Raw genomic sequence first — 23,972 nt, forward strand, 5'->3', positions numbered from 1 at the left:
CTGCACGTGATTGGTCAAGACCCGTGGTAGAGGAGGGACGGGACACATGCAGCAGTGAGGGGGGGGGGGGGGGGGGGTACAGAAACACAGAGCTGCACATGAACAGGGAAGCCAGTCGACAGTACTTGTAACACAAAAAAACAAAAGTGGAAAAAAATGATAATGTGAGAACATGAATAGAAATCACAGTGAAATTTGGACTCGTTTCAACTTTATTGATAGTTCAAAGGCAGAGTGTAGACTCCAAGGTTAAAATATCCCATTAATCAGGCTCCACGAATAATCCGCACAAGCCATCTGTACAATTCCAAGACAAAAGACAAGCAAGGGAACCAGCTATTAATGAAGTTTCTAGGGTGTCTGCCGGCATCTGTTGCTGTTGCAATATCACAACTTCCAAGATTTACAACCCAGGGCTCCATGAGACACTTTATGCAAAAGGTATCCATTCCATCAAGCCATCAACGACCATCACAAAGGTAAATAAAACGAGTTTATTATACAGTACAGTTTATTTTTTTAATTACAATACCATAACACATTTATTATACATAAAATAACGTATATTGTGTGTAGTTTTAAGGCTTGTTTAGTTGAAAATTATGTTTCATGGGCACCTGGGAACGGATTATTCTCATTTTAATGGTTTCCTATGGGAAATTCATGTTTGGAATACAGACTTTTCACCTTACACACACTTTCTGGGAACCAATTAAGTTCGTAAGCCAAGGTATCACTGTACAAAGAAAACATTTGTTTAGCATCAGGCTTTTGAGATAATGAAACTTTAAAATAAATGAACCATCACTTTAAAAAAAACATTTGTTCATTTAATTTTGGTAGATGTGTTAAAAACATCAACACATCATGCTTTTCAAACATCGAAGCTGATCCCGTATAAGATGTTATATGCTTTTTATGTTAGATAAAATCAAACCCGTACAATAAAAAAGAAAGTCTCCATGTTTTAACTTGAAAACTCAAACGTTGAACACAAGATGGTTGTCACTCAAGGACACTGTAAATGATGAAGTGTGTGTAAGTGTGCATTTGCGTGTGTTTTAAAGTCAGAATTGCCTTTAAAGTGGCTCCATGTTAGGAATTCTTCCCTTTCTGTTTTCCTGGGATGTCTGCTTACTTGGCGCCATTTTTATTTGTATTTATCCGTATGAGTGTGTGTGTGTGTGTCGAAGCTGGTACCGTTCGATGGTGACCCCCTTTGGTTCCGAGCGGAAGGCAACGTTCCCAAACGGCTGTGAAGGCCCGTGGATTGCCATCTGCCCACTGGCAGCTTGATTCGTGTTATGTACTCTCCTGCCAAATGTTGCTCAGATGCTCTGTATGTTCACGCTTAACTATAAATAAATAAAGCAGAGGCTGTTCAAAATCACTCCTCATTGCTTGTACCACCTAAAACATAGTTAGCTCTCTGAATAGAAACATTATGACCAACAGTAAAATTCAAGTGAGAGCAGGTCATTTATAAATTAATAAAGATGATAATTAATTTAATAGGACTGGTCATTCTGACGGAGAAAAAAACAGCCTGTCAAATATTTACAAAATTAATTCACACGCAAGTAATGGGGATTCTGCATCCTATCTGAATGATATCACATGCCAAGTTGAGCGACTCAAAACCACTTATTAAATCATATTTTTATTTTCCCTTAAAGGACAACCGACATCATTTTTTTTGTTTCCTAACTGACATCAGAAAAACGTTTTATAGCATCTAAAATACCCAACACACACAGGCTGATATTTTAGTCAAATGCAAAACACCAATAAAAATGACTTAAGGCAGGGGTGTCAAAGTCATTTTTTGCCGCGGGCCACATTGTAGTTATGGTTTCCTCTCGAGGGCCGTTATGAATTTGGGGAACCCATTAGAATGTTTAAATCCCTTCAAATATTACATATAGAGCACACAGCAAATTAATGAATAACTCGTTTTCAAATCTGAAGTCAAGAATAATGACTTTTATTGTGGTTGACATCCAAAAATATGAAATTTTGGCTCAGATTTTAGCAATCATCATGGAATTTAACAAGTTTGATTTGCTTTCGCGGGCCGAAAAAAATGATGTGGCGGACCGGATTTGGCCCGCGAGCCTTGACTTTGACACCCGTGACTAAAGGTGTCCCAAAACGACTTCAAAATGACCTCAGAAAGTTTCAGAAGGTCCCGCCCCCTTGTTCGTGACGTCACGCCAGGACGTCTTGCCTTGCTCTAGAATGAAAACAATGGCTTCAGATTCGGAGAAGATGCTTTGTTGTTACTCATCCAGTTATGAATATGAATCAAATAGTTCTGAAGAAGAAAGCATAAATATTTGCAATTGATTAAAGAAGTCTGTTGGGTTAAATGGTTATATGTTGGATGTTACCTCTATATTTGAACTGCTTGGCTTCGGTACCTTTTAACAAAGTTACGAACCATTGATATAACATCCGCAAAACTACGAAGGACGGGAATGCCGAGTCGGGTCTATTAGCATTTGGCACGCTGCATGCCGCCTACGCTACACACGTGTTTTAGCGTCAAAGGCGCTAACACGCTCGGCGACGTGGGTTGCGCAACTATGTGACCTTCCACTTCATCTTCCTCTGAGGCTTTTGTGCCCGACTGGTCGGCACAAAGAAGCTAGTGCCAAGTTGGACATTAGCATGACTGTGCACGCTTTCATGTGGCGATATACACACACACACCGTTCCGTAATTAATGTATGTTAGTTTTTACTGGGTAGTGACGCAATAGCCCCTGGTACTCGAAGCCTGACAATAAATAAATAAATACATACGTACATACATACATACATACATACATACACACATACACATACACACATACACATACATACACACACACACATACATACATACATACATACATACATACACACATACAGACATACATACACACATACACATACATACACACATACATACATACATACATACATACATACATACATACATACATACATAAACAAGCAAATGGTCTACAAACTCCCCACACCACAGACACACACAAACATCGAATGGTGCCAGTGACCAATCCGTCGCTATGCCACAGTGAAAGCCGCTACGCTCTTACTGTCTGTTGAATAGAAAAGGAGAGTCATTTTACTTTATTTTGGTAATATGCAAACTTGAAAGACTGTTGAATGAGTCAGAACGTTTTACATGTTAGGAGTGTGAGGAAATATTGATAGCGTTTCCTGTGTTCTATCTTATCTCATCCGCTGCTTTTCACGGATGTATTCAGGAATATAAAAGTGCGACGTGGAGCACCTTTCCCGAATTTGTTTGGGTTTTGCGGGGGTTCCAATAAAGCATTGGTCAGACCTCTGGAAATGTTTTTTTCTCCTCAACGAGGTGGCAGCATTTGCCTTTTGTCCATGTTAGCGCTTTGTTACAGCTTCAGCTGTTGTTAAAGCACTATATAAATCAATATGTACGTATTGTATTGTATTTTGGACAGCCGCCCCCATTTCAAGCTCAGATAACTCCAGACCCATATCACTTATGAATTAACTTTTTTTTATGATGAAAGAAGAGAATCAAAGGTTTCTTAAGCTGCATTGAATATTTATGTTGTCCTAAATCTCAATATTCTGTGGAATTTGAGTGTCAATGACAAAAAACCCTGGCACTGGAGTGGACACATTTTTGCACGTCTGGCGGTGCATATTTTGCTTAAATATTGTTGACTATATGATTCTACCTACTAAAAATTCCGATATTGTGATTAGCAATGACTGCAGTCGCAATCATTTATTGTTTGCGTGTTTTTTATTTATTTTAATAAGCGAACTCTGTTTGCTGTTTCCCTTATTGAAATTAGAACAAATAATGAATTATCATCACACTGTAAAACAAATCCGCCCCGCTTTTGCTTTCACTGACTTGTGTCTTTCTCCCCTAGCAGAATTTGAACGTCTCCGAGTGGTCGAGCGTGGACGAACGGGAAAGACGAACAAGAAGCCCGTGAGAGAGGCGGAACGGGAGCCTGGTGCTGAGGCTGGTATGAGGCAAGTAGTTTGTACGAGGAAAGCGTATGCTCTCGTTTGTCCCATCAGTCAATGAGGCCATTGTGAAAGCTGACGACGGAGGTTGGGAGCAGAGGTCAAGGGGGGGGGGTCACCGCCTCTCGGGTCTGGACTCACTCGACCGTCTCTCTGCCTTTTGTCCTGGTGCAGATGGCGCAGAGCTTGACGCAACATTGGGATTGTATGGGTCCGGACATCTCGGGGTGGGGTGATTTTGCAAGAGCGTACTTGACAGTAAAGTCACATTCATAGTGGGCATACATTCCAGACCCAGTAGCAGACTGATTTGTCTGCTGGGAATTTGTGTCAACTTCAAATATCAAATAGTAGTCTTGGTGCAACACACAACGCTTCACCCTTGCGTTATTTATGTGTTTTCCTTCTAATTTCGCCATCAACACAAAATTTTCAGACCAAAGTACCCAAAATGTATTGTGCGTCGCTTTCTCGGTCAGGGGCGTTCCTTTAGTGACGTCACGTCAGGAATCATCATCAACTCAAAAACAAGACTTCCTGAATATTCAGAGCAAGTCTTAAAACGTAAAATATAGCTATATGTGGTGGAATCTTTGTAAAATACACTCAGTAGAAGTCATTTGAAGTGATTTTACAAATTATGGACGCAACTTGTCCAGAGGCGTCGGTTGTCCTTTAAAACACTACAGTAATAAGTCTATCTGCAGTGGCTATTTTTTTAAGCCCTAAATTTCTGCGTAACTTTGTTTTCTGTGATGCAGTAGCGCAACAGTGTTCATAATACCGTTAGGAGCCATTAGGTACGATGTCACGAGAGACAGCCAAAGCCTTGTCGAAAATTGGTAACTAGCAGATCAATCACTTCCTCCCCCATAAAAGTCTATTCAATTCCCTGAATATCACATTAGTGATGGTATAGTATGGAACATGCCATTTGGAATCATTCCCCTGGTTTATGACTCCCGATCTCAAGTACGCATGTAAAATGGCGTCACATCACAAAGTTGCCAGCCATTTTGTTTTTAGCAGTTTAGTTGCATGTTGAGCTGTGTTCATGCAACTCAACATTGCAAAATCCACACGCGCAACCTGCCATCTGTACACGCCTGCTGCTGCCACCAAATGACGCATCAATCCTCTTTTTCCCATGTCGGTTCGACTTTTTTTTTTTGTACATTACGGAAGATGTATTTTCTATATGGTTCGTTAGTGCGTCACCGCTTGCTTCACCGTCCGTGAAACACAGACGGCATCAGTAATCCAAACAAAGCCGATGTGATGCGTCAACAGTGCGAGGCTTTCATTTTTGAATGAGCTTAGGCCATGATGATGAGTGACTCCCACTGAGGCCTTTTTTTCATCTGCTTGGTACACAAACTAACTCACTATCGCGACAAAATATGAGGTCATGCTATTTCACAAGTGTCATCATTGGCGTACCGGTGACGGCACCCGAGTTTTAGCGATTGCCGGAGAATTTGGTGAGCAGCAATAAGACAGATGGTTGAAGCAAAACCGTGAAGCTTTTTTTTAGCCTGTGCGATGTTAGCAGAGCACAGTGTCAATGTTTGAAAATCATCTCAAATTTTGTGGGGGGAAAAAGGAAAAATAGCACCGGGTCGTGGTCTCATAGTGCTTGACCATTTTCGGACCATTCAGGTGCTCCGAGTTGGAAATTTGGAAAGATTTGCTCCTTTGCATCATATTATTGTTAAATTTTGGATGTATTTATTTATTTATTTATTTGTTTGTTTGTTTGTTTATGTGTGTGTGTTTCTGTATTAATGTGTTTCTTTATTATGTATGTATATATTTATCTTTATATTTTTATTTATTGTGTTATCTATGTACATATTTTTATTTACCTATTTGGGTATTTGTTTGTTTATTTATCTATTTATTTAGTTATTATCGATGTATTTATTTGTGTATTTGTTTGGTTGTGTATTTATGTATTATTTATTTTTATTTATTTGTTTGTGTATTTGCATATTTCGTTATATATGTATTTATTTTTGTGTGTATTTGTTTGGTGGTATTTATTTTTTATGTATTGATTGATTTTTATTTGTTTGTGTATTTATTTAGTTATTTAGCGTTTTTTTATTTATGTGTTATGTATTTATTTATTTGTACATTTGTTTGTTTGTATTTATATATTTATTAGTTATTTATTTTTATTTATTTGTTTTTGTATTTATTTGTGGTTATTTGTTTGTGTATTTGCATATTTCGTTATTATTTATGTATTTACTTATTTGTGTATTTGTTTGGTGGTGTATTTATTATTTATTAATTGATTTTTATTTGTTTGTGTATTTATTTATTTAGTTGTGTTTATTGGTTTGTGTATTTATGTATGTATTTATTTATTATGTGTGTATTTATTTATTGTGTTATGTGTTCATTTCTTTATTTTTATTTATTTGTACATTTGTGTATTTATTTATTATTTATGTGTTTGTATTTGTTTATATCTTTATTTATTTATTATTCATATATTAGTTTTTATGTGTGTTATTTCTTTATTTCTATTTGTTTGTGTATTTATTTCTTAGTTTTTTTATTTATGTGTTATTTATTTAGTTATGTTTCTTTTTATTTATTATGTATTGAAAGAAATAAGGACATATAAACGAGTCTCTACTCACATTTTTCACTTATATCTCCTCGAACCAATTCATTTTCATGAATAGATAAAACAATAAAAAAATCGCTTGTTTAACCCTTTCATGCAGAAATAATAACCGACATCAGGATAATGTTTCCCAATTGTATTTTTTTATTAGTCTTTGGGCATAGACAAAAAAATTGGGGTCCACTGTAGTGGAATCCACAATTTTGTCATGAAGATGAATTCATCCAAGAGAAAACAACCTTTAGCTGCTCTTTACTGAATTTTCTGTGCTTTGTCAGCCTGTGTAATTATTGTCTTTTTTTGTAGAGAAGAAGGTTGTCAAGCCATCCGGGTGTGAGCAAACACCCACCAGTGGAGCATTTTCTGCCACTAAACATCTGTTTACTTTGACTCATCACAGTTCCGAGGTATTCAATGTGCTAGCGAGATGTCAGTCAATTGAATCCCAAGGCTTCTGGAGTAAAAAAACAAAAAAATGAACGCAAATGGTGGGAGTGATTCATGCCGCTGACATTTGCGATGTATTTTTTTTTTTTCACGATGGCGATGACGCATGTGTTGGAACTAACAGGATGTTTGTGTGTTCCACAGGTGTGGAATGGACGCCATGTGGTGTTTGACGCTGCTTTTCCCGCTACTGCTAATCATCAATGGTAAGAAATATTCGGAACATTAAAACTGTCAAGCATACAGTGATACCTCGGCTTACGAACTTTACGGTTTATGAACGTTAAATTTGTGAAAATTTTACCTTGGCATACGAACTATTTTTGGGATACACACGGAGCTGCCACAATGAGTGTGATGTCGTTCGCGAATGAGCCCGTTCTCCTCACAAGAAAGTGGCAGCCGGCTTGTTTTGGTCCTCTATTCCCCGCACCAGTCGTCGGTTAAAGCTACGTGATTGGTCAAGAACCCAGCTGTGAGTGGGTGGGGGTTACAGACAGACAGAGTGAAGCCATTCTCCAAAAAAGAAAAGGGCAGCCGACATTTTTTTTGTCCTCTATTCCCTGGCCCCAGTCTTTGGTTAAAGCCACGTGATTGGTCAAGAACGCAGTAGTAAGGGGAGGTGGTTTAAACATTAAAGAGATAGGCAGATGACAGTGACAAAATGGATAGAAAACAGAAAATTTGGACTTGTTTCAACTTTGATAGTTCAAAGGCAGAGTGTAGACTGCAAGGTTAAAATTCCCATCAGGCTCCACAAATAACCCGCACAAGCCATCTGCACACCTGATGCAAAAAGCTATCAACCCAGCTGAACAGAACACAATTGATGAGGAACAAGGTAAAATATGAAAGAAAGAAGAAGGCTACGTTCCTCAAGTGTTTAATGCTGATGAAACCGACCACTCTATTCCATCAAGCCATCAACGACTATCACAAAGGTCAATAAAACCACTTTATTATATAGTACAGTTTATTTCTTTAAGTATAATACCATAGCACATTTATTATACATAAAATAAGGTATATTTTCTGTAGTTTTAAGGCTTTGAAAATTAGAAAGTAGAAAATTATGTTTTATGGGGACCTGGGAACGGATTATTCTCATTTTACTGCTTTCCTATGGGAAATTATTTTTTTGGGATACACACTTTTCGCCTTACACACTCTGTCTGGGAACCAATTAAGTTTTTAAGCCAAGGTATCACTGTACTTTGCTTTTCGAGTTTTGACAATCATGGAATTGAATGTTTCTGTTGATTGATGTATCGTTGTCAAGATGTCAACTCCCAATGGAACGTTTGGGTGCCGCGAGACATCTCGGCCATGACCAACACCTGCGTGGTCATCCCGTGTACCTTCATGTACCCCTCGGGGATCCGGCCTTACCGCGGCGTCCACGGCATCTGGTATTACGGCCAGCCCTACCCGCAGCTCTTCCCGCCTGTGGTATACAAGACCCGCACAGATGTATTTCACGAGAGCTACCAGGGTCGCACCAAGATGCTGGGCGACCTGCAGCAGAGGAATTGCACGCTGCTCATTAACAATCTTGGACCGGAGCACTCGGGAAAATACTACTTTCGAGCTGATCTCGGCGGGGCCAACATGTACACCTTTCCGGATTTTGCTGATCTCAAAGTTTTGGGTAAGACACACTATATACAATATAATACATATTGATTTATATAGCGGTTTAACAACAGCTGAAGCTGTAACAAAGCGCTTAACATGGACAACTGTCATATACAGGAAAGGTACACAAAGGTAAATAAAACAACTTTATTATACCGTACAGTTTATTTCTTTAATTATAATACCATAGCATATTTATTATACATAAAATAAGGTATATTTTGTGTCGTTTTAAGGCTTAGAAAATTAGAAAGTAGAATATTATGTTTTATGGCAGGGGTGTCAAAGTCATTTTTTGCCGCGGGCCACATTGTAGTTATGGTTTCCTCTCGAGGGCCGTTATGAATTTGGGGAACCCATTAGAATGTTTAAATCCCTTCAAATATTACATATAGAGCACACAGCAAATTACTGAATAACTCGTTTTCAAAACTGAAGTCAAGAATAATGACTTTTATTGTGGTTGACATCCAAAAATATGAAATTTTGGCTCCGATTTTAGCAATCATCATGGAATTTAACAAGTTTGATTTGCTTTCGCGGGCCGAAATAAATGATGTGGCGGGACGGATTTGGCCCGCGGGCCTTGACTTTGACACCTGTGTTTTATGGGGACCTGGGAACGGATTATTCTCATTTTAATTGTTTCCTATGGGAAATTAATTTTTGGGATACACACTTTTCGCCTTACACACTCTGTCTGGGAAGTTCGTAAGCCAAGGTATCACTGTAATTTGTAATTTAATCTTATGAAGACACCCGTATGCTTGTTCCATTAGAACAACCCAACATCGACGTCCCGGATGAGATTGTGAGCGACGAGAGCCTGACGCTGACATGCCACGTCCCCGACAACTGCCCAGACATGAATCCTGAGATCCAGTGGATGTACACGGATTACCTGCCCGATCCCGAGTTCAGCTCCGACGACGATGAGGAGGGAAATACCGCCGTACAGTCCAGCACTCTGGTGTTCACCCCCAGGCCGGTGCACAACGGTCAACTGCTGGGTTGCAGAGTGTACTACCCTAACACCACCATGGTCTTTGAAAGACTTGTCTCTCTGGATATTAAGTGTAAGTTGAAAAATGACATCATTGTTCACTGGTCGTGATGTCACATATTCTTTTTTTGGGGGGAGTGGGGTGTGGTGACCCCATATTTCCATTTTTCAAGAACTGGAATTATAATCCAAAATAATATCATCAAAAGACATGTTTTCTACATAGCAAGTGAAAAGACATTTTTCTACAGGAAGCTCTTGTACAGGAAGTAAATAAATAAATAAATACACAACTAAATAGATGGATAAATTGATAAACAAATAAATAGATATGTAAATAAATATGTAAATGTGTAAATAAGTACATAAATATGTAAACAAGCAAGTAAATAGAGAAATAAATATATAGAGGTATAGAGAAATGAATAAATAAATAAACGAAAGAATGAATGAATATACAAACATATGCATAAATAACCAAACAAATATGCAAGTAAATAGATTAATAAACACATAAATACATATATAAATAAATATGTAAAACTATGTAAATATGTCAATAAATATGTAAATGTGCACATCAGTGAATAGATAAAAAACAAATAAATAGATAGCGAGATAGATAAATGAATGAATAAATAAACAAATAATTGAATATTCAAGTAAGTAAAAAAAGAAATAAATAATAAATATGTAAATACCTATGTAAATATGTAAGTAAATAGATAAATAAAAAACAAATATGTACCATAAATAAATACATCAATATAAATAAGTAAATAGATAAATAAATACATAAATACACGAATAAATAAATAAATAAATAAATAAGTGGGCGAATCAATGAATGAATAAACAAATAAATAAATATGCAAATAAGTAAATGGAGAAATCAATAAATAAATCCTTAAATATGTGAATACATATGGAACACTTAAATATGTAAATACGTAATTAAATGGATAGATAGATAAACAAATAAATAAATAGATGGCTAAATAAATAAATGGATGAATGAATAAATATTTAAATATTTAAATAAATATATACAATTTTTAAAAACTGCCTGGTTAAAAGATATTTTGGTCATTCCAAGTATAAGCACAATCTACGTGAATTGCAGAAATATGCATTTAGAGGACAGTTCGAATTTTCTTAACCCCCCCCCCCCCCCCCCCCAAAAAAAAAAATAATTAGAATTTAAAATGTGGATTAAACTCCATTGAAAATGAGAAATTTGTTCACCACCCAAAAAACAACATCCCACTTCCAAAACAACAAAAAAAGGAAAAATGCATTTTGTAAAATATTTTGAAAAGTATTTAGCATATATATATATATATATATATATATATATATATATATATATATATATATATATATATATATATATATATATATATATATATATATATATATATATATATATATATATATATGTATGTATGTATGTATGTATGCGTATATGTGTGTATATTTATGAGTATATATATTCATAAATCAACAATTTCATTAAAACCAAAATACCAAAATACTTTGCACCTAACCAGACGCGCCCCGATCCGTGTGGGTCAACGTCTCCTCCGAGGTGATGGAAGGCAATTCGGTGACTCTGCACTGCGAGGTGGACAGTAACCCCCCCGCCAAGATTTCCTGGAAATTCGGAGACCAGGAACTCGTGTGGGACACGGCATCCAACCTCACGCTCACCGTGGATGACGTGACGCCGTCAGAGGAGGGCGTCTACACCTGTGTCGGCGACAACGGCTACGGCGCCATGAATACGTCGCTCTACCTGGCCGTCAAGTGTGAGTTTTCAATTCCCGTCGCAGTTCAACCCAGGCCATTTTTACAAGAACTCATTCACTGTCAGACATGTCCAAAAATGTGTCCACTCCAGTGCCAGGGTTTTTGTCATTGTCACTCGAATTCCAGGACCCACAGAAGATTAAGTTTTAGGACTACATAAACATTCAATGCAGCATAAGAAACCATAGACGCTCTTCTTTCATCACAAAAAAAACAGTTAATTACTAAATTGCTATTTGCTATATAGCTGCCTAGTTAGCTATGTAATAGCTACATAGCTAGCTATTTAATAGATATACAGGTAGGTATCTATCTAATACAGTAAAGTCTCGTTATATCGATATCGGATATATCGATAGTCCCGGTTATATCGATACTATTTCTATGCACGCACGGAGAAAATTACATGCAAACAGGGTCGGATATATCGATAGTCCCGGTTATATCGATATTTTTCGGACTCCCTTGAATATCGATATAACGAGACTTTACTGTAGTTATCTAGCTAGCTATCTAGCTAGCTATCTAGCTAGCTATCTATTGGCTGTCTATTAGCTATCTAGCTAGCTATCTATTGGCTGTCTATTAGCTATCTAGATAGCTATCTATTGTCTGTCTATTAGCTATCTAGCTAGCTATCTATTGGCTGTCTATTAGCTATCTATTGGCTATCTAGCTAGCGTTATTTCCATTTGAGTTAATTCCGGGTTGAGTGAACACTGGCGCGTGTGGCTGCCTGTGACTGTAAAGTGACCTTGAGAGTTTTGAAAGGCACTTATAAATTAAATATATTATTATTCTAAATCATATGGGTCTGTAGTTATATGAGCTTGAAATGAGGGCGTAAATACGTAAGGAAATAGATAGATAAATAAATAAGTAAATATGTAAATAAATAGACAAATGAATGAATAAACAAAGAAATGAATGAATATGCAAGTAGGTAAATAGGTAAATTGGTAAGTAAATAAACAAATAAATGCATAAATACATATGTAAATATATAAATAAGTAAATAGGCAGGCGCCTGTGGCTGCCGCTGCTCACCTGCAGAAAAATATCCTGACTGTAAAGTGTCCTTGAGAGTTTTGAAAGGCGCTTATGAATGAAATGTATTATTATTATTATTATATTATTATTATTATTATTATTATTATAAATAGATAGATAGATAAACAAAAATAAATGAATACATAGATACAAATAAAATGTATAATATATATGAAATGTATTATTATTATAAATGATGGGTCTGGAGTTATATGAGCTTGAAATGAGGGCGGCTGTCCAAAATACAATGGAATACATACAAATTGGTTTATATAACGCTTTTAACAACAGCTTAAGTTGGAACAAAGCGCTAACATGGATGAATAATGGAAATGCTTCCCCCTTGTGGAAAGGAAAAAAACATTGCCAGAGGCCATGGCCAGCGCTTTATCGGCACTCAAACAAGAAATGGCGCTTTACGTCATATTTTCAATTCATGAATAAATTTGTGAATGGCTGTGAATGAGTTAATATATTTTTTTAAATAATATTTCTGATTGACTATTTTATCCTACGGTTTGATAAATTTAGCACCAAAAAAATTGACAGGCTCAAATGTGCAACACTATTTTTTTTTTTTTATGACACATTCAGACCCTCCCCGCGAACCAATCGTCAACGACTCCATGACCGTGCTGGAAGGCGCCTCACTGACGCTCCACTGCAGCACTCAGGGTAGCCCGTCCCCAACCCTCACCTGGCTTAAGGACGGCGAAACGGTGGGCACCATCACCGCCGACGAGTCGTCCGTGCTGGAGCTTGAGAGCATCACGCCGCAGAGCGACGGCCAATACCGCTGCCTGGCCGAGAACGAGCACGGCCGCGCCAGCAGCTCCCTCAACGTCACCGTGGAGTGTAAGTGCGGACCACAAATCCTAATTCTTACGTTTGATCCCCGCGCGTGAATTTTTCTTTTTTTTTTTTCGCTAGATGCACCCATTTTCCTGGATGAATCCAAATGCACGGTGGTTCGTGAAGGCGTCCAATGCGTCTGCGCGGCTTCGGGGAACCCCGAGCCCATTATTGAGTTCTACTTACCCGACTTGAACGTCACCATCAACGAGACGGAAGGCCGCTACAATTTCTACACGCACACGGACGGCCATACTTCCACGGGCATGATCAAACTACGGGAGAAAGGCGAACGGGTGAGCGACGGCGGCCCTGCCGTCAACGTCCACTGCAGCGTCTCCAACGTGTACGGCAGAGAAAGCGTCGTCTTGGAGTTGCAGCAGGAGAGTGAGTACCGGAAATACTCGCATCATGGATGCTATTAACTCATTCACTGCCAGACGATGTGCAAAAATGTGTCCGCTCCAGTGCCAGGGTTTTTGTCATTTTCAATCAAATTGCAGGACCTACAGAATATTCACTTTTAGGACAACATAAACATTCAATTCAGCGTAAGAAACTTTAGACTCTCTTCTTTCATCTGAAAAAAAAGAGTTAATTCCTAAATTATATGGGGTCTGGAGTTATCTGAGATTGAAATGGGGGCGGCTGTACAAAATACAATCCAAAACATTGATTAAATATAGCGCTTTAACAACAGCGGAAGCTGTACCAAAGTGTTAAAGTGGACAAAAGGCAAATGCCACTCGTCAATAATAATTATTATTATCATAATAATAATAATGATAATAATAATTAATAAATAAATAATAATAATAATAATAATAATAATAATACAAAAAAAATCATTTATAAGTGCCTTTCAAAACTCTCAAGGACACTTTAGTCACAGGATATTTTTTTCTGTGGGTGAGCAGCGGCAGCCACACGCGCCATTCACTCAAGGAAAGGAAAACATTGCCAGAGGTCTGAAAAGCGATTTATCGACACCGCTGCAAGAAAAACCAAAACCTGAATACATTCGGAAATGGTCCGTGTCAATTTTCAATACGCGAATAAATTCTGGGATGGCAGCGAATGCTATTAATTTATTCATTTCCAGACCATGGGCAAAAATGTGTCCACCCCAGTGCCAGGGTTTTAGTCATTGTCACTCAAATTCCAGGACCCACAGAATATTGAGTTTAAGGATTACATATAGATTCAATTTAGCATAAGAAACCTTAGACTCTCTTCTTTCAACAGATAAAAGCAATTAATTCCCAAGTTATATGGGTCTGGAGTTATCTGAGATTGAAATGGGGGCGACTATACAAAATACATTACATCCATATTGATTTAGATAGCGCTTTAACACCAGCTGAAGCTGTAACAAAGCGCTAACATGGACAAAAGGCAAATTCTGCCACCTGGTGGAAGGGAAAAACATTGCCAGAGGTCTGAAAAGCGCTTCATCAACACCCACCGCAAGAAAAACCAAAACCCAAACAAAATTGGGAATTGCGCTCTACGTCACGATTTTCAATACCCGAATACATTCGTGAATGGCAGTGAATGAGTTAAATTCCCGACTATCACTGAAAGCCTCGCTAACGTTGAGAGCCGATTTTACAAAACACGCAACGCCGCCTGGCATTCCAGAGAAATACCTAATGGCAGTCATCGTGGGCACCATCGGCGGAGTGGCGGTCATCGCTTTCATCATCGCGGCCGTGAGATACGTGGGCCACAACAACAAAAAGTAAGAAACCATCAAAGATGTCAACATTTTAAGCCTTGTCATCCATTCTAAAACGACACCGACACATTGATTGACATGGTGGACGTGAGTATCGTACCACTTTTTTCCGTTTCCCGCTCAGAGGGCTTGAAATTGATGAAAGACTTAAAGGACAACCGACGCCTCCGGATAAGTTGTGTCCATAATTTGTAAAATCACTTCTACTGAGCGTATTTTACAAAGATTCCACGGCATATAGCTATATTTTACGTTTTAAGACTCACGCTGAATGTTCAAGAAGTCTTGTTTTCGAGTTGATGACGGTGCCTGACGTGACGTCACTAAAGGAACGCCCCTGACCGAGAAAGCGACGCACAATGCATTTTGGTTACTTTGTTTGGTCTGAAAACTTCGTGTTGATCCGTGTTGATGGTGAAATTAGAAGGAAAACACATAAATAATGCGATGGTAAATCGTTGTGTGTTGCACCAAAACCACTATTTGATACTAGTTGACACAAATTCCCAGCAGACAAATCACCCCATTTCCAACGGAGCCTGGGCACCATCTTGTGCATTTTCTGGGACGCTACATTGGAGTCCAGACGCCTCAAAATGATATGGAAGGACTTCTTTAATATATAAACATTTATGCTTTCCTCTTCAGAACTATTTGAATCATATTCATAACTGGATGAGTAACAAGAAAGCATCTTCTCCGAATCTGAAGCCACTGTTTTGATTCTCAAGCATGGCAAGACGTCTTGGCGTGACGTCACGAACAAGGGGGCGGGACCTTCTGAAACTGAAACTTTCTGAGATCATTTTGAAGTAGTTTTGGGACACTTTAAAGTCATTTTTATTGGTGTTTTTCAGTTGACGAAAAATATCAACCTGCGCGTTTTGGGTATTTTATATGCTATAAAACATTTTTCTGATGTCAGTTCGGAAACAAAAAAAAATGGTGTCGGTTGTCCTTTAACGGGATACACCAAAAGGAGTGTAATGGTCCATGAGTTCTCATTTTTGATGTATGTTGTGTCCAAAAAATGCCGAAAAACAATCCGTATCTCGTCCACACGACACACAACGACACAAAATGACAAAAGAAAACTCAAAGACAAAAAAATAATGTGTTATCGCGTGCATCTGAAAGGATTAAAAGCTAAGGTATGTACCAAACTGTCATTTTTAAATTAATGTATTTTTTGCACATACCATTACATCCCTTATCGACATAAAATTCTACGGGCATGTTTGATGCAAAGGTTTCTCCATCCGCCATCTGTACTTCTAAGAAGATGTCGGACGTTTTGCTCCTCATCCAAAAAGCTTCGTCAGCGAACTATTTTTTTTTTCTGGTATTTCTAAGCCAAATACTGGGAACATCCCACTTACGACCAGCGCGACTTACGACCACCCGTACTTACGACCACGACCGCAAGATCCTATTTATTTTAATTCTACGCCTGGCACCGCAGGGGGGGGGGATGTCCAGCACCGAGTCTCTATTCAACATTTTGAATGGATTTCGACTTACGACCATTTTGACTTACGACCGTTTGGTCGGAACGGAACCTGGTCGTAAGTCGGATGTTACCTGTATATATATATATATATCCTTAATTACCAGAGATGGCAGTGCCAGACCTCTGCTTTGATAAGTCCCTGCTTTAAGGTTGGGGGGAGCAGAGGACTATTCCCTTGAAGCTAATCTGCTGACTTCTTATAATAATAATAATAATAATAATAATAATAATAATAATAATAATAATGATGATGATGATGATGATACATTTATAAGCGCCTTTCAAAACTCTCAAGGTCACTTTACAGTTGCAGGATCGTTTTTTATGCAGGTGAGCAGCTTGTGTCCTGACTTACTTATGTTCTATGATTGGCCCTGATTGCCCCCATTCGCCCTGGTATCACCTCATCAACATGACTAAGCCTATGTGGTAAAGATCGAAGAAATCTGTTGTAAGCACGATCCAAATTGAACCTCACACCAGCATGGCGGTTCGCTGACGAAGCTTTTCGGATGAGGAGCGAAACGTCCGACCCCTTTAAAGAAATACAGATGACGGATGAATAAACCTTTTCATCGATGGACCACTCCCTGTACGACTGAGAGCTTACACAGACATACCGGCATGATTCTTTACACTCCCTCAACGTCCCTCCCCTCCTGTGCTCAATCCACTAAATTGCTTTTTATTGAAACTCAAAATGACAAACTCACAAATCCCCACTAACCAATTAAACCCCGCCCCCTTCGCCACCCCCCATTTTATGCCAAACCCCCACATCATCACCACGGCATCCAGCATCACCCGACGGCACTTGTCGTTTCAAAATGGATGGAAAGGCTTAGCGTGTCGCCATGGTCCGAGTCTGATCATGTGACTCCGCTGACTCCCCCCCCCTCTCCCAGAGAGAATGGTTTCCCTAGACAGGACGCGGTCCTGGAGAACCCTGCGTTGTACTACAGCGCGGTCAAGAAGGACAAACAAAATCTGAGGAAGAAAGTGGTGAGACATGCCGATGACTCTCACGATGACGCGAAGTAAGATGTTAAGTCAAAACGAGCGGTCATCGTCGTCCCCTCCCCAGACATGTACACATGTCGAGACCCCAAACCCCACCTCCTACAGTTTTTTCTCTTCATCGCTTCTCTGCATTTTTCTTTTCTTTCTTCTGTCTGTTTTCTTCTCTCCCTTAAACTCCTGCACAGCTTAAGACAGAGCTGTTGGGCTCAAAGTTTAACTCCATTCTAGAGGAGAGCACGGTAAGGTTCTTTAGTTTTGGCGAAACGCACACACAATTGGCATTTTCGCTTCTGTACGCTGTTTCCGTTTTTTTTTTTTTTTTTGTTCTCGACGCCAAAATGTCGTCTGCATGGCTACATCCATCGCTAACTTCCATAATTGCCCACCTAATATGTCGTAAGCCTCCCACTAGTAACCATTAACTTGTTTGTGTATGTTGCATGCAACTTTTAGGGGCGCTCTCTTGGGAATATACAGTAGTTCTTTGGTAGTTTTCCATTGAAATGTGTCTGTGATTGATTGTTTTAATTTTAATTTTGGTTTTGTTTTTAGAAATGTGAGATTTCTTTTGGGTAAATTCTTTTTTTTTTTTTTAGGAATAGCAGTTTAGATGTTGGAAAATTCAACTTTTTTTTAGAAATGTGAGATTTGATGTTTTAAAAAAAAAGTAACTTTTTGTTTATTTATTTTTATAATGTGAGATTTGATGTTGGAAAATTAAGCTCTTTTTTTTTTTTTATAAATGTGCAATTTAATGTTGGAAATTTATGCAACATCATCATCTTATTTTATTTATTTCTTTATTTATGTAATAAAGAGATTTGCTGTTAAATTTTTCCAACATCATCTTCTTATTTTATATTTTTATAACGCGAGATCTGATGTTGGAAAATTCAGCTTTTAGAGTTATCCTTGGAAAATTTCTTCCACGTATCCTTGGAAAATGCAACTTTTTTTATATATAAATGTGCGATTTGATGTTGGCAAATTTTCCAACATCATCTTATTTTTATTTATTTATTTAAGATTTGATGTTGGAAAATTCAACTCTTTTTTTTTTTTTAGAAATGTACAATTTGATAATGGAAATTTTTCCCGTCATCTTATTTTATTTATTTTGTAATGTGAGATTTGCTGTTGAAAAATTCAACTTTTTATTTTTTATTTATTTTTTTATAAATGTGCGATTTGATGTTGGAAAATTTTCCAACATCATCATCTTATTTTATTTGTTTTTATAATGTAAGATTTGATAGAAAATGCACTTTTTTTAGAAATGTGCGATTTTCCAACATCACCTTCTTATTTTATATATTTATTTATTTTTTTATCTGATGTTAGAAAATTCAGCTTGTAGAGTTATCTTTGGAAAATTCAACTTATTTGTATTTATTTATTTATATATTTATTTGTTTGTTTGTTTATTTATTTATTTTTATAAGATTTGATGTTGGAAAATTCAACTCTTTTTTTTTTTTTATAAATGTGCAATTTAATGTTGGAAATTTATGCAACATCATCATGTTATTTTATTTATTTCTTTATTTATGTAATAAAGAGATTTGCTGTTAAATTTTTCCAACATCATCTTCTTATTTTATATTTTTATAACGCGAGATCTGATGTTGGAAAATTCAGCTTTTAGAGTTATCTTTGGAAAATGTAACTTTTTTTATATATAAATGTGCGATTTGATGTTGGCAAATTTTCCAAAATCATCTTATTTTTATTTATTTATTTAAGATTTGATGTTGGAAAATTCAACTCTTTTTTTTAGAAATGTACAATTTGATAATGGAAAATTTTCCCATCATCTTATTTTATTTATTTTGTAATGTGAGATTTGCTGTTGAAAAATTCAACTTTTTATTTTGTATTTATTTTTTTATAAATGTGCGATTTGATGTTGGAAAATTTTCCAACATCATCATCTTATTTTATTTGTTTTTATAATGTAAGATTTGATAGAAAATGCACTTTTTTTAGAAATGTGCGATTTTCCAACATCACCTTCTTATTTTATATTTTTATAACGCGAAATCTGATGTTGGAAAATTCAACTTGTAGAGTTATCTTTGGAAAATTCAACTTATTTGTATTTATTTATTTATTTATTTGTTTGTTTATTTATTTATTTTTATAAGATTTGATGTTGGAAAATTCAACTCTTTTTTTTTTTAGAAATGTGCAATTTGATAATGGAAAAAATTACATCATTATCTTATTTTATTAATTTTTGTAAAGTGAGATTTGCTGTTGAAAATTCAACTCTTAAAAAATTCAACTCTATATATATATATACAGTAAAGTCTCGTTATATCGATATCGGATATATCGATAGTCCCGGTTATATCGATACTATTTCTATGCACGCACTGAGAAAATTACATGCAAACAGGGCCGGATATATCGATAGTCCCGGTTATATCGATATTTTTTCGGACTCCCTTGAATATCGATATAACGAGACTTTACTGTATATATATATATATATATATATATATATATATATATATATATATATATATATATATGATTTGATGTTGGAAAATTTTCCAACATCATCATCGTATTTTTATTTATTTATTTTATTTATTTAAGATTTGATGTTGGAAAATTCAACTTTTTTTTTTTTTTTTTTTTTTTAGAAATGTGCAGTTTGATTATGGAAACATTTCCCAACATCATCTTATTTTATTTATTTGTTTGTTTGTTTATGTATTTATTTATATATTTTTTATCACGTGAGATTTGTTGTTGGAAAATTCAATTTTTTTGCGAATGAGACAAATGTGCAACTACATCTCAATATGTAAAGAAACAAACCAAAAAAAGGCACAAATATTTTAATAGTAATAATAATAACATGTTTTAATAAGCGCCATTCAAAGCTCTAAAGGACACTTTACAATCACAAAACAAGGACATAAATAAAACCACAGATAAAATGATAAAATTTTACAAGCAAATCATCCAGTCAAACCATGTCAACGTTAACATCGTCCTTTTTTTTTTTTTTTTTTTTTTTTTCCTCCAGGGAGAAGACGGGGATTTCCAACCTGCGGGCTCTTTGGCAGGCATGGAGAGGCGAGAGTTGAACTACGCCGCTCTGGAGTTGGGTGGGCCCACGGATGGGGTCCAGGGGACAGGGGACGACGGCACCACCAGTTACGCGGAAATCAAAGCCAAATGAAGGGCGATCCTTCCCTGATGCCTCGGCCACGCGAGACGCAGTTGCAACAAATATCCCCTCGACGACTTGGGTTTCCCAAAGATCCAAATTTTATCCTTAAATGCTAACTTTTTGACCCAAGGGAAGAATTGATTAGCGTTTATAGCACAAGCCTTTTTTTTCCCTTCTTCCTCACCCATGTTGTTGTTTCTCCTAGGGGTGTAACGGTATGCCAAAAATCACGGTCAAGAAGGTCTTCAGCCAAAATGGCTGCCCGTTTACTGTATTTTTCATGAGTTTCATACAAATATTCACTTTATTCTTATTTTTAACCTTACTATGGTGTTAGCGTAGGTTAGCGATATGCTCATTTGCATACACGCTTGTCTTACGTCGCCACCGTAAACTAGAACATGTTTATCGAAAACCAAGAGCCCCCAATGTTCAAGCAACAGTTAGTTAAGGTATAAAATGCTTTTTATTATCTTCGTTTTATTTCCGAGGGCTGTTCAAGTACAGTGATACCTCGGTTTACGAACCCCTTGGTTTACGAACTTTTCGGATTACGAACGTTACATTTATGAAAATTTTACCTTGGCATACGGACTTTTTTCGTACACGGAGCTGATTCAATGAGCCTGTTCTTCTCACAACAAAATGGCAGCCGCCTGTTTTTAACATTAAAGAGAACGGCAGACGACAGTGAGAGAGTTTCAACTTTTTTTCAAAGGCAGAGTGTAGACTGCAAGGTTAAAATATCTCATCAATCAGGCTCCACAAACAACCCGCACAAGCGATACACTTGATGCAAAAAGCTATCAACCCAGCTAAGCAGAACACAATTGATGAGGAACTAGATACAATTTTCTTTTTTCTACTTTCATCACTTTGCTGCTGGGAAATGTAAATTTCTCCACTGTGAGACTAATAAAGGCAAATCCAATTTAATCCAATTATCACAGATAAAGCACCTGCAAGGGATCATTCCTCAAGATGGTGAAAGAAGGTTATGTTCCTCATCAAGTGTTTAATGCTGATGAAACCGGCCACTCCATTCGATCAAACCATCAACGACCACCACAAAGGTAAATAAAACGACCTGATTATACAGTACAGTTTATTTCTTTAATTATAATACCATAGCACATTTATTATACATGAAATAAGGTATATTTTGTGTAGTTTTGGGGCTTAGAAAATTAGAAAGTAGAAATTTATGTTTTATGGGGATCTGGGAACTGATTATTCTCATTTGAATGGTTTCCTAGGGGAAATTAATTTTTGGGATACACACTTTTCGCCTTACACATTCTGTCTGGGAACCAATTAAGTTAGTAAGCCAAGGTATCACTATATGCACTCATTTTCTGTGAGACCTATTGTGTTAGCTTTAGCAGTTAGCTTAGCTTCCCTGTCGACTCCGATTCTCCCTCGCTCGTCTGCCGTGTCATTAGTTTTTCCTTCAGCATCTTAAAGCGAGGATCCAGAGAAGCTAAATTGTTAGCAGTGTTTCAATTGTTCGACGTGTGGCTATATCACGAATGATTTTCTTTCTTTTTCTTTCTTTTTTTTGGTCCTTCACCTATGACGGTCTTTACCGGAAAAAGGCACTTATCATTACACCCCTTCGCGTCGCATGAGTCAGCGTTTATGTGTGTCACTGTGTCTGCTGCCGGTCAAAGCATCGGGGAAAGGGTAAACTTCGATTCTTTTTGTTTTTATTTTCATTTTTTGGTGGGTTCGAGCTTTGTCACAAACGCCTTTCGTCCCACACAGAAGATCAATAGGGTCGTACTTTCTATCACAATTTCTCGAGGGGAAGAAGCTACACTTCCATGACATTTAGGGGCTTCTGTTATCCTCTCGTTTCTTTTGCTCGATGGGGGTAAAGACGGCACCTCACGCCCGTATTTTTATTGTATTTAACGTGTACAGTGAACAAAATGTCACCGTCTGCTTGAAGAGTCTTTAAAAATATTTTAAAATGCAACTAAGTCTGTAATAGATGGAGGAAATATTTTTTTTTTGTATTCCACCGCACTGTCTCTAACGCACGGCTCTCTGACTGATCACGGGGGAAAACGCAACAAAGCACATGTTTATCGTGTTTTCTCATGTTGACAATGTGTGTGTGCTTGTCTATGTATGTATGAGCTCGAATTGTGCTGAAAGACGATTTCTTCTTTTGGTCATTTTGGAGGTCATTTGTATGGACGTTCTCAGTGTTGTTGACGTCAGAGATGTTTGAAATACTCAACTGTATCAATGCTAAGCTAATGGTCTAATTCGATAACCACGTTGTCAATAAGTAACATATTAAGGCATATGTATTTTGATAAGAAGCGGGATGCCAGTACGAACAATACAAAGTTTCAAAAATTGCACCAGACGTCCAACTTGACAGTTAATCGACTTTGCTTTGGATAATTTCAAACATACTACATGTTGTGTATTTATGATCAGTCATCCATTAAAGGGATATCCCAGTCAATTGGTAGTCTTCTTCCATCGAAACATAAATAATTTATGAATTAATTGTAGTTTTATTGCCTAGCACAGTGACGAAATAAAACAAGAGGAACCGGCATGTCACGGTTTAATATTTTTGAGAAATTATTATTTTAACTTGAACAGATCTGGTCGAAAGCTGAAATTGCAGCCTCCTGGGCGCCAAGAACTTCCGCTATCAACTTCCGCTTAAGCAGGCCTATCACCACCCTAGGCTAAAGATAAACTGCTGTATTTTATTTTTAAAATACATTTTGTTGAAGTGAAACTGATATGTCGATTAAATTACAGTTTGAATTCAACCAAAAAAGTATTTTGTTAAAGGGACAGAGATACACCAATCTTTGTTAGTTTTTTCTACCACCCTTCGCAATCAACTTGGGATCGTCTGCCAGCTACTCGGCGATAATGATTGACGTAATAGGGGACGACTGCATTCCACTATGTGGCAATTTTCCACCCATTATAATAATAATAATAATAATATTTTATTTTAAGCGCCTTTTAAAGCTCTCAAGGACACTTTACAGTCACACACAAGCATAATAATAAAATACAA

At 37.1% G+C, this 23,972-nt stretch overlaps 1 protein-coding gene across 4 annotated transcripts in view; it reads left to right on the forward strand.

Moving 5' to 3' along the window:
- Window positions 1-23,396, forward strand: part of mag (myelin associated glycoprotein) — a 28,644-nt gene extending 5,248 nt beyond the window's left edge. The window contains exons 2-13 of one of the 4 annotated variants that reach the window (XM_088998452.1): window positions 3,932-4,037; window positions 6,976-7,076; window positions 7,261-7,322; window positions 8,396-8,764; window positions 9,531-9,827; window positions 11,305-11,562; window positions 13,208-13,468; window positions 13,544-13,852; window positions 15,107-15,206; window positions 17,619-17,715; window positions 17,919-17,972; window positions 20,771-23,396. In XM_088998452.1, coding sequence (XP_088854578.1) covers window positions 7,268-7,322; window positions 8,396-8,764; window positions 9,531-9,827; window positions 11,305-11,562; window positions 13,208-13,468; window positions 13,544-13,852; window positions 15,107-15,206; window positions 17,619-17,715; window positions 17,919-17,972; window positions 20,771-20,926 — 1,956 coding nt within the window. In that variant the 5' untranslated portion in view covers window positions 3,932-4,037; window positions 6,976-7,076; window positions 7,261-7,267 and the 3' untranslated portion in view covers window positions 20,927-23,396. Of the gene's footprint in view, window positions 1-3,931; window positions 4,038-6,975; window positions 7,077-7,260; window positions 7,323-8,395; window positions 8,765-9,530; window positions 9,828-11,304; window positions 11,563-13,207; window positions 13,469-13,543; window positions 13,853-15,106; window positions 15,207-17,618; window positions 17,751-17,918; window positions 17,973-20,770 lie in introns of all 4 variants that reach the window. The other 3 variants (XM_088998454.1, XM_088998453.1, XM_088998455.1) reach the window with 3 other exon arrangements.
- Window positions 23,397-23,972: the final 576 nt, after the last annotated feature.

Source organism: Hippocampus bargibanti, linkage group LG06, assembly GCF_051943395.1.
Source record: "Hippocampus bargibanti isolate YZ-2025 linkage group LG06, ASM5194339v1, whole genome shotgun sequence".
Lineage (NCBI taxonomy): Eukaryota > Metazoa > Chordata > Actinopteri > Syngnathiformes > Syngnathidae > Hippocampus > Hippocampus bargibanti.